The 18917-nt window shown below is 38.6% G+C and overlaps 1 protein-coding gene across 4 annotated transcripts in view; it reads left to right on the plus strand.

Annotated features, from left to right (window-relative positions):
* Positions 1–18917, plus strand: part of NBAS (NBAS subunit of NRZ tethering complex) — a 168189-nt gene that overhangs the window by 79456 nt on the left and 69816 nt on the right. For all 4 annotated transcript variants that reach the window (XM_064146440.1, XM_064146439.1, XM_064146437.1 and 1 more), the window contains exons 39-41: positions 1868–1944; positions 2485–2622; positions 17328–17557. In XM_064146440.1, the coding sequence (XP_064002510.1) occupies positions 1868–1944; positions 2485–2622; positions 17328–17557 (445 nt within the window). The remainder of the gene's footprint in view (positions 1–1867; positions 1945–2484; positions 2623–17327; positions 17558–18917) is intronic.

Raw genomic sequence — 18917 nt, forward strand, 5'->3', positions numbered from 1 at the left:
GGGTCATTGCAGTATTTTCTTTGCTCATTAATGCTTAACTGAGATTTCAATGATCATGAGAACTTGTTGTAATTCTCTGAAATATCTAAATTTTATGGATTTCACTTAATAATTTGTTAACTGAAGCAGTCTCACTTTTTAAAAACCACTAAACCAAACAAAACCACCTATAATTGTTCATCTTTCCTTTTGTCTGTCACCTGCAGGTTTAAGAAATAACTGTTTAACTATTTGCATGCTGTTAGATATCTTCCTTCAGAAGATATTGTGTTATATTTTCATGTGTGATAAGTTCTACCATGAAAAATGAGTATATTAAATCACTGGCAGTATGAGAAAAGATTAATTTCAAATGTTTAGTAAACCCAGCATATTTGTTTTACAAGTATATTCAGTAGTTTGAATTTATATTCTCTATTGTGCTAGTTTGAAGCTAGCTAGAATGTTTTGGAGAGAAGAATTAGATCACAGGCTGTGAAAGAAAAACAATGGTGATGTCTACTTCTCGTGTTCTTACACGTCTCAGCAAGCCTATGAGTGAATAAACATAGATAAGGCATTTGGCATTCGGGCACTGCCTGGGCTTTGAGCTGCATTTCTCTCTAACCTTGCCTCCCATCTCTCTGATTAATCCACTTGCTTCCTAATACCCCTGGCCAACCTTCCATTCTTCCTTGGGGCACATGGCAACATCTGGATAAGGTAGAGGGGTGGGAGAAAGTGGAAGGGTGATTGTGAGCCCCTCCTGAGAACTCAGGTTTCTGGGAGGGCTGTTGTGTTTCTGTATTACCTTTTACCTTGTATATTTCTGTATATAATTGTATATACTGTAAATATCTCCTTGTATATTCTGTTAAGCTGTAAATAATAAGCTTCATTCAATTTCTAGAGCCATCTGAGTCTAGTCTGGGTGATTTCTAATGTGTGGGGGGGTGGGGAACACCAAAAACCATCACATCTATCTCTCAAATTGAGTATTAAATGTATCACAGGAAATGTTATTCTGTGATTCTTTCTTAACACTTCCATAGCAATCTGAGTGATGCTTGACTTCAGTACAGGAGGAGATAACTGCATGAAGGAGAGATCCTGTTTTTAATGAACAAATCTTGAGTGCTCACATTGTGTCTTCTCACTGGTTCTTCTGTTTGCCTACTGTAAAGCATAGGGATTTTTTTAAACAAAAAATTAAGTGCAGTATCTGTAGTGTAGGAAAAGCATGTAATTTTTGTCAGCTATACCAGAAGTATATCTTTTTGTGATCAAAAAGTATTCTTTGATGGATAGTTGACTGTGTTGAGCTGATACAGTATGTGGCAGGACCTGCTTACCTCTTATTTACAATTTCTGTAATTTAGCTTTTAAATTTTTTTCTTTATTGAGATACATTTTTTTTAATACAATTTGTTGTGTTAATTGATAAGTGAATTGTGTTAATTGATACGTGAATTAAAGCTCAGGCTTGAAGAGAAGATGTTTTGTACCATTCCTCTGGTTTCTGTCATTGAACATCTCCAACATTCCATTACTGCCTTGATTTTACAAGCAGAAGATTTACGTGTGGTAAATCAGTCCAGGTGATACTTTATTGACTTCGCTTAGCATCTGTTACTGCACCCTCTCATTCTTGCTTGGTTAATGCATCAAACACTTTACCTGGAAGTCAAGGTAAAGCTGTGCTGCAGTTTAATTACCTATTACCTGTTTCTGGATTGCACTGATAAGTGTCTAATTAAGTATGTATAGAGTTGCTTCCAGCTAGTGTCTAATAAATTGCAGTTACAGTGAAAACATTCCATTTCCTAACTGTCAAGGCTATAGATGGGTCAGTAATCAAAGCTTTATTTCCACTCTCTATTTGTTGCAGTTCTGCTACAACTGGCAAGTGATGCTTTACCAAATGACATGGCCTTGTCTCTTGCCTATCTACTTGCACTGCCACAGGTATGTTGATACTGATTTTGTTTGTGTTTTTTTTTGCCAGGAAAGATTATTTGTAGCATTTCAGAACTCCATAAGAAAATGAAATTGCCATAGGATGAAAAAAATCAAAGCTGTTGAATTCATTTAAATGCACATTTTTATAGGTTGGACTAGTACATTTAAAGAAATGCTGAATAAATGCCATTGGATTGGCTTATGAGTATGGCAGTGGCAAAAAAAAGCAAAATTTCTTTCTTAAAATAATGGTTGGGTCACTTGACTGGTGGTTGTAGTGTAGCTTTGAAATATGGATAATGGGTTCCTGGCACGTAAGCAGCAAAACTGTATTTGCAAAATAATTTTGGTTAAATGCTTGTGCAAGGAGGAAAAAACCATCAGAATGCAGAATTATTTGTATGTGTAGGTTAGTGATTTACTTCTGTGCTGGAAAAACATACAGCTATTTCTAAATCACAGCAAGTAGCTTTTTAGAAACTTTGTGCACTTCATGTTGTATGCTTGCTAATCCTTTCATCTAAATTAATGCTCTCTTTCTCCTAGGTGGTAGATGCCAATAAATGCTTTGAAAAGCAATTACATTCTGCATTATCTCTCCAGCTGGCAAGTTATTACTATAGCCTGCAGATCTATGCTCGTTTGGCACCATGTTTCAAGGACAAATGCCACCCTCTCTACAGGGTTAGTGCTTTTTCTCTTTAAAACTGTATTCATTAATGTGCAGCATTAAAGCTATTCTAAAAAGCCAGTACATGAGTTAAGCCTGTTAAGGAGCTGATCTGACTTACACTGTGAGTAGCCTGTTAAATTATGCATAATTATTCTTCTGTAGTGCTGTAAACATTCATTCAAGTACTCCATAGCTTGTGGAAGAGTTTTGGAAGTACAGTATCAAGTGTCATTAATAGGTAAGAGCACTGTCAGTCTTCAAAGCAGCTTATAAACATTGAGCAATAATTAGCATAGCCTATGCTGTCATCTTGAGCTGATACAATACAGTACTTCATGGGAAGAGTCGAGTGTCCATTTCAACAAGAGTGGTGCTATTCAAAAAGTTAACATACCTGTGGCATCTTGAAAATTTCTCCTATTTTATTGATGAATTTGTTGATTTCCTTTGACAAGTGTTTCTGAAATGGTACAGCTTTGCTTCTTAAACGTTGCCTGTGATTAAAACAGTTACATGGTAAACTCCACACTAAATTGGAGGCGACATGAAGTCTTGTAAGGCACCAACTGCCATTCATACTGAGACACCTGAAGTAAAAATTCTTCTTTGCCTTTCTGAGTTTACACCTTACACCAGTGCTTTTCTGCTGTACAGAAGCACTCTGAAGTGTTTGGCTTTTAGCCTAGCACTGCATTGCAGCTAAAAGAACATTTGTGGTTGCAGGTTTTCTGGAAAGAGAGGTCACTAAATCACCACTGTGACATGAGAGGAGATGATTTTCCATGTTCAGAATGGCTCCTCATTTACAGAAGAAAGCCTGTTTTTGTATTTACCTAGTCCTGTAGTTAGGCAGCCTTTCATATTCCTGATGACACTTAGATTCTGCTCTCTTCTGTTCGGAAGCTAAAGCCAAAAACATTAACCACAACTGAAGTATGTGAGCCTTGCAGAATATGTTGATGGTGAGGAATTGATTCATGTTTGTTAAATAGCATTCTGTGAGCCTAAGTCCACCTGCTGCAAGACACCTTTGATTAAAGTCGGGTTTTCTTGAGTGATGAGGTTTTTTGTTTATTTTGGACTTTTTTTGCATCAAGAACTATGAAGCTTTTTGAAAGAGTAAATCATGAGAACAGAGATGTTAAAGATGGAACTATTTCTACTCCAACTGCAGTTTAATAAGCAGAGTTTTATTAATAGCACCATAGCAATATCTCCAACTGATGTGGTCTGGGTAACAGATCCTTTTTTTCCTCCTCTACTAAACCTTTTCATATTGTGTAAAGATCTACATCTAGCATTTCAGCCATGTGCTTACAAGGTGAATCTTCAAGATGATACATTCCTGTTCAGCAGCATCAGAGTTAGAGGTGGTTTCAGCAGTCTGTTGAATTAAGCGTCTCGTCTGAAAACTCTGGCTGAATTTTTAAGAGGTTGTATAGGAGCATGAAGTCCACATTTCCTGTGTTTACTTTAAAATGACATTATATAAATCTTTAGAAACAGTGCATGAGTACTGCTGGCATAAATGGGGGAAATATTCCGGGAATGAAAATAAGAGATGTGTTACAGGGATAGCAGGGAGTGAGCAAGAGTTTCTCTTTCACAGGCTGCAACAGTTTCTTCATCAAGGTGGATATTTTGAAGCAATGATCTCGTTCATTGCAAAAAGGCTTGATTTATTTACTCTTTTTTTTGTTACCATAACATGAAATACTGGTAGCTAATATCTGCACATGAAAACAGAATTATAAATTGCCAGAAATTCTCATTAACTTGTTTTTTTTTTAGTACTGTTGATGTCCAAAAGGAAGTCAGCTTGGTAATTTCTCTTTCTTAAGAAGTTATTCCTTTGCTTTTAGGAGAAACAGAGGAATTTGTGTGTGAAGTATTGCTTTTGTTTTGTACCCAGTACTGTTTGGAATGGGCTGCCCGGGGAGGTGGTGAAGTTGCCGTCCCTGGGGCACTTCAAGGCAAGGTTGGACGTGGCACTTGGTGCCATGGTCTAGCCTTGAGCTCTGTGGTAAAGGGTTGGACTTGATGATCTGTGAGGTCTCTTCCAACCCTGATGATACTGTGATACTGTGTGATACTGTTTTAGTTTTGCACCCAAGAGAGTTCTGAATTTTAGTTCAGGGCATCCAGGCTATATTAGTTTCTTATCTTGAGGAAGATGTTAAAGAAACTCTGCAACCTAATAAAACCCCAGGTAAGGTCTGTAAGAATAGTGCCAGGCACAAGAACAAAATTTCCAGAAATGGACTGGCTGGTGGAAAACATTGTTGTGAGAAGAGTATAATTTCTCTTTGAGAAGCTGTATTTATGTTTGGTTTAGGTCTGTACCAGTCATCACAGGTATGAGGTTAGCTTTCTTCATAGCAGCCCCCCGTGATGCTATGCTTTGCCTTTGTGGTTACACGTTGATAATAGCCCAGTGTTTTCACTGCTGCCCAGCCTTGTTTGTAACAGTATCAAGGCTCCCCACTGCCACTCCTGTTCACCACTCCCTACTTCACAGTCTTGAGGAATGAGGAGAAAGGCCATGTAGATGAGAAACAGATTTTCATGATCATTTTTTCACTTAAGAGCTTATCTCCTCATTTATCCTATCCGCATGATCTGATAAGTGACCAGAATAAATCTATCTGGAGGATTGTTTGCTCTGGAAAGACTTGAAAGTTTAATTACCCTAAGGTTAATTAATATTATGTTCCTCATGCTGAGACGTTTCTGTAGTTTTGGAGAGGGAGTATTTTACTGACCTTATCTGTGAGGCAAGCATTTTCTTAGAGCATCAAGCAGCAGTTATAACACATACCCTTAAAGCTGCAGAGAGGAATGATAGTAACTTTGCAATTAATTGCACACAAGGAAAATTCTGATAGCAGAAAATTTGTAGCTTTTATTCTATTATGTGTTATTTTCACTAAAGAAAATGTCATTCTGGTCCTTCTGTACGTTGTAACTGGCATTATATTGAAACAGCAACCTTGGAGATTCTCCATAGTGACACTTTTGATGAAGCCTACAGTTAAGGAAGCTGGGAGTTCAGTTTCACAAAGTAGTAGCCTGATATAACTGGTTTTTGAGTCACTATGTGAAAGGTTGCATTTTTATAATGAACTTGTGCTCTGTGCACTTCACCTGCTTCCCATTTCTTTTACTTGCTGCTTAGGGAAGCCTTTTGCAGTCTGTCTGTAAGAAGCAGAATTAGGTCTGCTTTTATCTCACATAAATTCACCAACTACAAAGCAGGCATGTTGCTTTGTTTTTTGTTTTGTTTTCTGTCTCCATTTATATCACACTGCAACTTATACCTCTGCACAGTGGATTTTCTTTTTTCAATTATGTTTCTTGATGCACCTTGGCTTGCCTATAGCATAATTTCATGTTTGTGTTCCTCGAGAACTCAGATATGAGTGCCATCTGGTCGTGCTGGTATGTAAGCACATACCTTAGCTGATTGGCCTGAGGTTTCCTGAATGTTTTCCTCTAACTTAAGTGGCTCTTTTCTTCTCTACATCCTTCAGTAGTGAGGACATAAACCACAGAAACACAGAATTTCTTAGATTGGAGAAGACCTTCAAGGTCATCGAGTCCAATCATTAGTTTCACACTGACAAGACCTTGACTAAACCAAATCCCTCAGCACAACATCTACTCACTATGAATCGCTATGGTTGAAAGGGACCACCAGGGTCATCCAGTCTAACTTTCATTGCAGCATGCTTAGTAACTAGACCATAGCCTCAAGCACCACATCCACTCTTTTTTTCAACATCTCCAGGGGTGGTGACTCCACCACCTCCCTGGGCCACCTGTTCCAGTGCCTGACCACTCGCTCAGTAAAGAACTTCCTCCAAACATCCAACCTAAACCTCCCCTGACGCAACTTGAGGCCATTTCCTCTTGTCCTATCATTAGCAATTCGGGAGAAGAGACCAGCTCCTGCCTCACTACAACCTCCTTTTAGGTAGTTGTAGAGGGCAATAAAGTCCCGTCTCAGCCTCTTCTCCAGACTAAACTTCTCTGTGAGTGCCCCTTTCACACCTTTTCACCAAGTGATCCTAACATTTTCCTAGTTAGCTTCCTGATTCTGAGTGACTTTTCAGAACTTTTTGCTATGGGCTTTACTGTTCTTTGTAAGACACTTTTCAGGTATTTTTTATGCCCTTTTAGTTTTCTCTTTGACCTATCACATTTTGTGATTTTTTTTTCTCATCAGTTTGCTTACTCCTCAGTGATGCCTCAATAAATAAATGTACTTCAAAAAAAAAAAAAAAGGGGTAAATATTGAAGCTAGCAAAAATTGAGAGCTCACTGAACACTACTGTGTTACAAAGTTTAGAGCACAAATAACGTCTCCTGAACTAGGAGTCATTTTGGGCATTGTTTAACATCTTGCAGTATCACCCCTGAAATAGTAATGTAGCAATTAGTGACACTGCAGCAGTGATAATTGTGTTCCTGTGGTTGGGGTGTGTTTCACGAATCATCACGTGTCTTTGTTAAGCACACACCACCACAAAGTATCATAATTCATACCTACGACCAAATAATAATCACTTAGAAAAGAGATGTTGTTAAGTAGTTGGGTTGAGGTTTTTTATTTTTCAAAGATAAATTTTACTTAAGATAAAGATGGTTACTGTGTTGCTTATTTTTGTTTCTCAACAGTTATATAATCTGTTCTGTTAAACCCTGCTTCTGAGAGCAAAGGGTTTTCTTGAGCCAGCTGTTCAAAAATACTCTTTTAGAAAGGAGGATCTTCAAACCAGCTTTTTATTTCAGCAGGAATTTGAGGTCTAACTTTCCTGTGCTCCTCTAGAGACGTGTTTGTAGCTTTTAATGCAGGGGAGGTATCTGGGTTAAGTACTAATGCTTTCCTTCTTGAAAGGGTTGGTTTCCTCTCTGGGAAATAGTACAAAGGTGGCAAACATCATTTTGAAGTAGTCCATTGGCTTTATCATCTCCTTTATTTTCCTTCTTTGTGCTTCTGTAAGTGTTTTTCCCAGTCAGTGGACATAAATAATTTTGCAAGCAGCCTGACTGAAATTTTCTATTCATCTTAGAAGACAAAATAGTGTAGCAAAAAAAGCGTTTCTTGGTTTTGTTTTGTTTCTTTTTTTTCATCTGAGTTGACAATATAGGCAACTTTCAGACTTTAGGTAACTTTAATTCCCCATCAAGTTTAAGAGCAGTCTCCTCCATCTCTTTGGTGTTTGGTGGTTTGGCTATTGGTGGCAGAGTTTTTGTTTGGTTATTTTGCTTGTTTGCTTTTTTGTTTTATTTGTGTTGGGGTTTTGTTGTTGTTGTTGTTTGGGTGGGGTTTTTTTTGGCTATTTGGTTGGTTGCCTTCTTTTTAATGAATTTTGGAGAATTGAAGGATAAATGCCAGATTGGCCTCTATAAATTTAGCCTGAGAAGCTGTTCATGAAAATGTACATCACAATAACAGGTGGTCACTGAAAAATTTGTACTTCTAACTGAAAAGTGCTACCAGTGTTCCACAGTTGGGATAAAAAAAATATTTACTTCTGGTATTTTAATAACTGTCAGGGAAGAGGAAGCTGGAAGGAGGAAGAGGAAACTATAGCTCATGAAATAATTAGTTCTTAATGATTAATGATTAAGTTAGTAAGAATTAGATGAGAGTGGTGAGAGCCTGGAATGGGTTGCCCAGGGAGGTGGTTGAGGCCCCATCTCTGGAGATGTTTAAGGCCAGACTGGATGAGGCTGTGGGCAGCCTGCTCTAGGATAGGGTGTCCCTGCCCATGGCAGGGGGGTTGGAACTAGATAATCCTTGTGGTCCCTTCCAACCCTGACTAATTGTATGATTCTAAGATATAGAAATATTTGCATGTCCAGTAACTGTGCAATTTAAAAGGATACAGTCTTAAACCGTATCATATTGTAATGAAGTTTTATGGTAGGAGTATATGCTTGTATGTTGCTACAGCTGCTGCAACATAGATCAAGCTTAAAGACCTATTATAAAAGACTATACAATAGCATCATTTATTCACCCTTTTTTTTTTTTAAGTGGAAAAGGAGATAGATAGAAAGTTAAGATAATTAACCTAAACTGCAACATTGTTTACTGACATCAATGATGACTGCAAATGGGAAATTAATTTGGTAGGCACTTTGCTCAAAGCTGTATAGTAATTGTCTTTCTTTCATAGGCATTCTTTTGGTTGACATTTTAACCTTTTACTTATTGTATGTTGGTATCATTAAAACATCTGTCAGGTGAAATGATGAGATTTTTCTACCTAAAGTTGTCTTGTCAGTATCTTACTCCATAAGAGACAATGTGCTAAGAGAACACAAGGTAGAAAATACAGAGATACTTTCTCTTGGGATGCATGCTTTCTCACTCATGCTGGAATAGCTGATTGAAAACAAATCAGGAGTACATTTAAAACAGAGCACTAGAGCAATTTGTTCTGCTTGTGGACAGCTTCTCAAATTATTTTTGTTTCATTACCTAACATCAGCATCTTGCATGGTTTTTGTTTTTGTTTTTTTTTTTTTCTTTTTCCCTGCAGCAGTGCTGATTCTGTATTGGGAACTATGTTGATTTGACTTGAACCTGGTGATTTTGCTTGGTCTTGAAGTCACTTTGCTGTCATTGTTTCATCTGCTCCTGGCTATTAAAAAAACAGGCGTCACTTTTGTAACCAAGTTTCATCTGCTATGTACCTACCTAAAAATATCTTCAGTAAAAATTGAAGGCAATTTCTAGAGTAGCATGCATATATTAACATTCAATAGTCTATAAATACTGCAGATATCCTGGCTGACTATATGATTTAGTTTTGTAATGGATGACTGTTTGACCTTAAAACAAAATGTATAGATGAAATAAAATAGATTAACTGCATTTTCACCCCAGTTTTGAGTATTCTGGTGATTGTAGCCAGTGACTGTGGTACCTCTGCAAATAGAGTTAAAACAATCCCACAGAATGGTTTTGTGCAATAGATGCTGTACATTGCTTAGCCCAATTCTAATACTATTTTTTGTGTAATTTCTGAAGCAGAAGTGAGAACAGCAGGTAATGTTGTTACAAGGTTGTGCACTAGCAACATCTCATTCCTAATTCAAAGCTAATAGCTTAACTCTCAGGTCTTTCCTATTGAATCTCTTAGTGGCTTTGATGGCAGAAAATATCCCTGGGATTCAACTTAGGTCATATCTTTAATCATACCACCACTTTGGGCAACATTTTGACCTTATAAGACTCACTTAGTTTCTAACATAATGATCTCGAAGTGGTAGTGGCATATGCTGCTCTCCTGTTTCCTGTTTCAGTTTTTGACTATTATGTCTCAACAGTAACTTTTAAAAACATACAACATTCCTACTATTGAAAAAAACTCCAACCAACCAAAAAAAGCCCCAACCAACCAAAAACCTCCAGACAACCCCTGAGCAAACCCAAAACAAATGAAAAAGAAACAAACTCCAAAATACACACTCTCAACATAAGACATAGTCTGTACTTTTGAAATATTTGAGTTTTCCAGCCCTTTGTAGAGGTTTCTTTTTTATTCACAGTGTAAGTGTATTTCTCTTCATAAAGCAGCAAAGCTGATTTGTTATTTATGATCATATGTTTGCACTGTGAGTTGGTATTGTAGGTCTTTAACATCTAAGAGTGGAAGAAAGCAGGATGTTGGAGTTCACAGTTGTACTCCTGGATCTGCAGAATTCAGATCTGCATTTTTGAGTATCCCAGGAGATTGCATCAGCCATGCACAGTACTGCGGACAAGCATATTTTAAGAGTATGACTAGGCTTTAACATAATTGAATATAGCTATGATGTTAGATGATGGTACAAAACTGTCTGATGGATCATTGAAGATTAGAAATCTGAAATTGGGAATTTTTTAGATGTTATCTGAATTTGTATGATCTAACTATATGATTAATGATGTTGGATTATCAGCTCATCTTGAGGCCTTATTTTGTTATTGTTTGTGCATCTTTATCATTATACATCTTGTAGCTTATAAAAGGTATTTATTAGACACGCATTATCTTGGTGTGTTTTCACTGCTGAGTGATGGGATTTTCTGGTTCCTGTCTTCATTTAAAAATGGTCATGAAGGCTGATCCTGAAAAAAACAATGCTGTCACCCATCTATACATAGCCACAGCAGTGGAAGGACAAAGAATGTTGAGGCGTCCTTGCACTTGAATGATGTGACATTAAAGATATTATATCTAAGATGTTCTGGTCTTCCATCTCAGCCACACACTTTATTTTTCACTTTGAGCACACAAGACATGAGACAGATGCAATCTGTAAGGTAGGCCACCCCAAATTCATAATGGTGTCATGTCTAAGTTAAGGTACTCTTGACTCGCAGCATGACAACAGATTCAGTTGAGGACAAGTGTCATTGATTTAATTAATGAAAACCTGTTATATGGAGGGATAGATTTTACTTCTGAAGTGTACTATTCCTCTCCTGTAAATCTTTTTTCTTGCTTTGGTATATGAGGAAAAGTATTGCCCATATGTACTTCTCTTCTTTTTTTAATTGCCTCCCCATTCATAAAATTTATAGCACATTGAATCTCTTGCTACAGGCATTGTGACAGTTGCTCCAATGATTAGGAAGAGTACTCCTTGAAATGTAAGTGCTTTCCAAAAGTGTATTTTGGTTCCCACAGAGGTGCTGGAGATAAACAAGAACTAGTGGCAAGACAGTCCTAGTTTTGGTAACTAAGTATTTTGTTGGTGTATGTGTCTTTCTCTGTAGCATGATCTCGTCCCAGCATTGCTGAAAATGATTTAAAGCAAACCCGGCATTACCAGAATCTGGGCACTACCTAACATGTCCTCTGCCTTTCCTTTTGGCTTCTTGTGGCTCACTGCAGTTGCAGCTTTTGGCGATTACAAAAAGATTAGTGTTCAAAAGGTGATGGGAATGTTTTTCATCTTCAATCTAGAAAAGTCTACAACATCTGTTATGTATTTGAGGTGATTATGAGTAGATTAGCTTTGATGATGTGAGTAGGTTTTCTCATTAGTTTTCTTAGTTATTTTTGTATTACAGTCTGAAGATCAGTTACATGAAAAACAAGGATAATATTCCTCTTTAGAACAGTTGGAAAGATTCCTCTTAAAAGAAGTAATTAAATAACCTTGTAATGATCTAATATTATCTTCATGACTTTTTTTTTTTTTTTAGGAGATCTTTGTATTATTTATCTCTTACCATAGCTGTAAAATTGCTGCCACTTCCTGAGCAGGAGGAAAGCTGACTCAGAAGTAGCAATGTGCCAAGAAAAAAATAATCAAAGATTATTTTAGACATCAGGGTAAAGAATTCCAAGATCAAAATCTCAAAATATCACAGTGGCATATAGATTCTGAAGGGCTTCACAGCTGTGACTCCCTGAGGATGGACAAAAAGAAGTACTGCTTTAAAACATCTAGTCAGGTGCACCCTGATCCCCACTTGAGGCTGGTAATGACTGGTGGTGCAATACTGACAGTAATTTATCCTTATCTCTTCTGAATGAATCATATATAATAACAGGAATTTTTGAGCTGAAGTGATGGATGTTTTTTTTCTTTTCTCTTTCTGCTACTTTTTCTTCACTCCCAAGCCAAGTCTGTGCCAGATCACTTCATTATTACCAAGGCAGAAGTGTTACAGCAGAAAACATAGTGCTAGTCCAGTAGATGAGTAAAATGCTTTGGTGGGTAGCTATCAAGGGATTTCCATTGGCAACGCTGTGGGGCTCATGGGTTAAGAATGTAATGCATTTGAGTCAGTGCTTGTGGCTCCTTGGAAAAATACCCTTCCTGAATAATCCAGAAAGGAAAGCCATGGTCAAATGTCTGCCTAGAAGCACTGGAGTTTTATTTGGCGAAGCAGAGAGTTGGATACCTAGGCACAATTTCTAACTTTCTGAAAGACTCTGAGAAGGCAACAGAGATAATTAGTATAGTAGCAGTTTGAGGGGTTTTGGTGGTGTAGTGTGGGGTTTTTGACAGGTACTGTGAGAAAGAGAACAAGTTGAATATGACATCTTCTTGCTCTTACCTGTCATAGTTCATTCGTGTTGCAACCATTTGATTTGGAGATTTTTTTTTAAGTACCTGTTACAATTTTGAAGTCATACAATTTGTAAATCATATGAATGCTGCAGTAAGAGTCAGCCTTTACTGGTTTTGCTGTTTTTCTTTACAGCCAGCTGCTACTGCTACTAGCTGGTTATTTAGGTCTATTAAATTAAAAAGTTTTAATCTTTTTCTTGACTATTGTCAATAGTGCTGTAAGGATCTTTCTGTATTAGTTGGTTGGAATAAGCATCCTGTTTAATTGAAGTGGCTATCTAATGGGAGTAGAATTAGAGAGGAGTAGAATTAGAGAGGAGTAGAATTAGAGAGGAGTAGAATGGAATCAGCCAGGTTGGAAGAGACCTCCAAGGTCATCCAGTCCAAGCTACCACCCAGTCCTGTCCAGTCAACTAGACCATGGCACTAAGTGCCTCAACCAGGCTTTGCTTGAATGCCTCTAGGGACGGTGCCTCCACCACCTCCCTAGGCAGCCCATTCCAATGCCAATCACTCTCTTTGGGAAGAACTTCCTCCTAACATCCAGCCTATACTTCCCCCAGCACAATTTGGGCCTGTGCCCCCTTGTTCTGTTACTGATTGTCTGGGAGAAGAGATCAACCCCCACCTGGCTACAACATAAACACAGTTAAAATTTTTGCTGGTTTTGTGTTAACTGTTTTCCAAGTTCTGATTGTTTAAACTGTTCAATTCTGTGCAATTACACAGTATTATTAGGATTGGAAGAGACCTCACAGATCATCAAGTCCAACCCTTCACCACAGAGCTCAAGGCTAGACCATGGCACCAAGTGCCACGTCCAATCTTGCCTTGAACAGCTCCAGGGACGGCGACTCCACCACCTCCCCGGGCAGCCCATTCCAGTGTCCAATGACTCTCTCAGTGAAGAACTTTCTCCTCACCTCAAGCCTAAATCTCCCCTGGTGTAGCTTGAGGCTGTGTCCTCTCGTTCTGGTGCTGGTCACCTGAGAGAAGAGAGCAACCTCCTCCTGGCCACAACCACCCCTCAGGTAGTTGTAGACAGCAATAAGGTCACCCCTGAGCCTCCTCTTCTCCAGGCTAACCAATCCCAGCTCCCTCAGCCTCTCCTCATAGGGCTGTGCTCAAGGCCTCTCACCAGCCTCATTGGCCTTCTCTGGACACGCTCAAGCAGGCTGCTTCTGGCTTCCACTTCAAGTGTGGTTTTCTGAGATACAGGGAGGAGGAAACAGAGTGGAGGAATGTAGCTCTGAGCCCTTCTGGGCAATTTGTTTTGTGTGGGAGGGAATTGGAATTTCTGTATCATTTCTATCTTGTATATAATTGTAAATAATTGTCTATATTGTATATACATGCTTGTGAATGTTGTAGTGCTGTAAATATAGCTTCATCTTACTTCCAGACCATCTCAGTTAGTCTGGATAATTCTAAATAGTGTGGGAGGAAGGTTCCTAATCTATTACATCTTGTCTGGCCCAGGGGTGAGACTGATTTGCCCGTAGTTTTCTTTTTGAAAATGAGGATTGTTTAACCTTTCCCAGACAGTGGCAGCTTCACCAGATTGACTTTTCACATTGCAGATTAGAAGCTTCATCTATCAATTCCCTCAGGACCTGCAGAGGGATCTCATTGGGTCCCATGGATTTGAGCACCTTCAGATGCTTTAGCTGGTCTTAACCATGATCATCACTTAAAGTGGACAGTGTTTTTTTTTATTTTCTTGGGTGGTCTGGTTAGAGAACATAATGGTTAAGACTGAGGCAAAGTTTAGTACCTCAGCCTTTTCCTTACCCTGGGTGGCCAGGTCCCCTGTTTCCTTCCAGAGAGGGCCCTTCTTTTTATCATTTATACACATACAGAATGTCCTTGGCCAAATCATTTTGTGTATTCTATGAACAATGTCGTAGGGCTGGAGCACCTCTCCTATGAAGACAGACTGAAAGAGTTGGGACTGAGTCTGCAGAAGAGGAGGCTCTGAGGTGACCTGCTTGTGACCTTTCAGTATCTGAAGGGGGACTACAAAAAAAAGCTGGGCAGGGACTTTTTAGGCTCTCAGTGAGTGACAGGACCAGGGTGAATGGAGCAAAGCTGGAGGTGGGTAGGTTCAGACTGGCCATGAGGAGGAAGCTGTTGATCATGAGAGTGGTGAGAGCCTGGAATGAGTTGCCCAGGGAGGCGGTTGAGGCCCCATCCCTGGAGGTGTTTAAGGCCAGGCTGGATGAGACTGTGTCCAGCCTACTGGAATTCTGGTAGAGCAGTGCTGATACTGGATTTTAGTTGTCTATTTAATAGAGGGAGGGGGAGCCATGTCAAAGAGATCAAATTTACTTTCCTAGGTTGTAAGTGGGACCTGCCTTTTTCAGTGAACTCTACAGAGGATTTAGGCAATTATGCTAAACAGGTTTTCTCATCTTGCTCTGACTTTCCTTGTCTCCGTCCTCTGTTTTCAAGTGTGTCACCTGAAATGAGGTACCAGAGTACATAATAACATAATAAACAGTGAATTGGTTTCCAGCTGATAAAATTGTCTCATAGAGGCACTGCTCTGCTTGCCTATCTCTTTTCTGAGGTTTTATTATTCTGTTACCAATCTCCTAAGCAACCTTGAAAGAACTACTGATGTTGTTTATAAAATCAATGAGTTTGCAATGTTTAGAGGGCTTCAAGAAAACTGTCAAGCAGAGAGGAAAAAGGATGCCCTGTGGCATTTCTTCTGGCTTGGTGAGCAGCCTGTCAGCTAAGACCTGAAAAGACCAAGGGGAAAAAAACAAAGAAAAAGGAAAAAAAAAAACAACCAAAAAATTCAATTTTGAATGACCAACAAGTCACAGAGAAATTCAAGCATGCCTCAAGGTTCAAACATTTGGTGCATGTATTACCCTGCTGTGTACTGCAGATAATCTTCATAAATTTAGTTTCTAATTGAACAAAACCTTCTGTAACAATCCCCATTTTTGGGATCACAGCAGTTACTTCAGCTGTTTGTTTTAGAAAATGTTTAAGCTCCAATTGACATCTTCCAGGTATTTTTGGGTGTCTTTCCCTCTGTGAGCACTATAGAGCATTTGCTTTGCTTCCTTATGGCATTGTACTGCTGGTGGCCTCATTCTTTTTGGAAGAGAGAAATCAAATTATTATGTGTGCTGACTCTGTATCAAACACAGCTGCATTCAAATGGATCAGAAACAGTGGGACAAACAGGACTGGAAAGTTTTGTCACCCTTTATTTGGCACTGGTGAGGCCACACCTTTTGGTAATGTGTTCGGTTTTGGAGCCCTCACTACAAGAAAGACATTGAGAACAGGTCTTATGAGGGGCAGCTGAGGGAACTGGAGTTGTTTAGTCTGGAGAAAAGAAGACCTCAGCCTTCCGCCACCTTCTAGGAAGGTATTGTTGGTCTCTTAGAATCATAGAATCAGCCAGGTTGGAAGAGATGTCCAAAATCATCCAGTCCAGCCCTAGCCAGTCAATTAGACCATGGCACTAAGTGCCTCAGCCAGGCTTCGCTTGAACACCTCCAGGGATGGCGACTCCACCACCTCCCTGGGCAGCCCATTCCAATGCCAATCACTCTCTCTGTCAAGAACTTCCTCCTAATATCCAGGCTATACATCCCCCAGCACAACTTGAGACTGCGTCCCCTTGTTCTATTGCTGGTTGTCCGGGAGAAGAGACCAACCCCCACCTGCCTACAACCTCCCTTCAGGTAGTTGTAGGCAGCAATGAGGTCACTCCTGAGCCTCCTCTTCTCCTTTCTAGCAAATGGTAGGATGAGAGGAAATGGCCTCAAGTTGCCTCAGAGTAGATTCAGATTGGATATTAAAAGTAACTTCATTCAAGAGGTTCTCAAACACTAGAATAGTGCTCTGAGGGGCGTGGTTGAATAATCATCCCTGGAGGGATGAGGACACAGAGATATATGCTGCTGAAGGAGCATGGTTTAGCACCAGACTTGGTAGACATAGGTAATGGTTGGATTTAATCACCTTAAAGGTCTTTTGCAACCAAAACAATTCTAGACTTCTGTGAAGACTCAAGGTTGTAAGTAGTGCCTGTTGTAATCTTTCAACACTTCATGTTGCTTCAAAGTATTAGTGTTTGACAGGCAAGAAGCTAAGCTCTTTCTTTTATCAATCTGTATAATAGAAGTGTATCAGAAATGTAGTAACACCTCACCCCACCCCCCCCCACCCCCATTTCCAATATGACTTCCATTCATATTTTTGAGAGAGTTTCTGGTTTAGACTAAACTTACTTCTAGTGCTGTAGTTGAGGAGAGATTGGTAATATGATTTAAGTGTTTTACCCTTCAGTTGCCTATTTGAACATTAATAAAAGTGAGGAGTTAAAAAACCACATAAATTCAGTCATAGTGAAGAGCTTACTAGTAGTAAACTTACTATTAGGTAAGTTTGAATTTTTGTAGCATATGGAATACTCTAAATTTTAACATCGGGATAAATGTTGCCATTATGGTGAATAGCCCTTAGAGAAAATTGGGGATTCTTTTGTACATAAAGCTTCTCTGAAATGGAAATAGTTTGTTTCTGAGTGCAAGTTTCAATTACAAGTTTTTGTGTGTGGTAGAAATTTACAGGGCTTTTTTCAAAATGTGGTGAATTATTTTTACAGGCTGATCCAAAGGAGTTGATTCAGATGGTCACAAAGCATGTTTCCCAGTATGACTGCACAGACTGGCCTGAAGAAATTGCAACTTTGATAAATCAGCTGCAGTACTATAATGAACGACTACTGGATTTCACTCAAGCTCAGATTCTGCAAGGACTTGGCAAAGGCGTGGATGTGCAGAGGTTTACAGCAGATGGACAATACAAGAGAGAAACAATACTAGGATTGGCAGAGTAAGTCATGTCTGCTGTGTTTATTTTAAAATGGATTTACTTTGAGCTTTAAATTAGGGAAGCAAATTCGAAGTGGTGCTGACCTTTAGAAAAGGATAAATTACTAGCTACTTCAGATATTTGCACCATAACACTGCTACAATTTGAGCCTTTTCAATTTCACTAGTCAAGTGAGATGTTGTTCAAATTAAGGAATCAATAGCTTTTAACAGAAACTATAAGACTTTGTTTATTATCTGCTAATATTAAAGTTAATCAGGGATGAACAAAGTTGGAGTGTAGTTGGAGATCTGTTCTCTTCTTCATCTACTGTAATAAACCTGCCCTATCAAATCTTTTAGGGTATGCCCAAGCATCAAATACTGTAATGAACTGTAGTAGGGGAAAAAAAAAGTTTCATAAGCTGTATTTTATTTTCAATAATTTAGTTAAAGTTACTCCCCCTGTAGTCATTTGGAAGAACTGAAGCCTTGATTGCACATGTTTTGGTATTTGAAATGGTTTTGTCTCACCAGAATAGGAAAAACGGAAAGATAAGGGGTAGTACTGTCTTTTAATTTTAATTAACATCTGAATGCAGGTACTTTAAGCTGTGAACAAGTAATTAATATAATTGAATGTTCTGTATTTTGAAAGCAATCACAGTTGAATAGCTGCTAGACTGTCAAGGTTTTGTACAATAAGAAGCTTTCGGTATCATTTTTAACCTAATTTTAAGCTGCTACATTAAGCTTTCAAAAAGCATATTTAGATACCTACAGTCTTCTGCCTATGTTGTTGTGCCATAGCTACAATTCCAATAGAAATTTGTTAGTGCAAAAACATTGATATGAAATGCTGGATAGGAATAGTGGTGCATCCCCAAGTGTTGAACACCAAAATGCTGCATTGAATCAACAAAACATGGCTGCATAGATTTTGGCACTGCATTCATAAAAATAGCTTGTAAGCTTCTAATGTTTCCACTGGTGTTACCTTGTTTGTGTATACTATTCATTGAGCACATACATTAACAGTAGGTCCCTAGGTGGATGTTACATCTTGATGGTTATGTATAGTAATTTCCAACACCAAGATTCTTCTTTTATTACAGTTTTTTTTTTTTGGGGGGGGGATGAGCATTCTTTTTCCATTCTCATTCAGGAGTCCTTTAGATACTGTCTTTGGTAAAAATAAAGTAAATATAATGAAAAAAAAATCTTACAGTAAGTAGAGAGACAGTATTAAAGGGTTAGTAAAAACAAGGCATCACAGTGTGTAGATGAGAGTGGCAATTCTGTATTAGGCAGTTACAAGGATCCAGTTAATTACATGTTCAGCTTGCAATTTCCTTGCTTTAATCTTCTCAGTTGACTCTTAA

The sequence above is a fragment of the Pogoniulus pusillus genome, chromosome 7 (assembly GCF_015220805.1).
Source record: "Pogoniulus pusillus isolate bPogPus1 chromosome 7, bPogPus1.pri, whole genome shotgun sequence".
Classification (NCBI taxonomy): Eukaryota; Metazoa; Chordata; class Aves; order Piciformes; family Lybiidae; genus Pogoniulus; species Pogoniulus pusillus.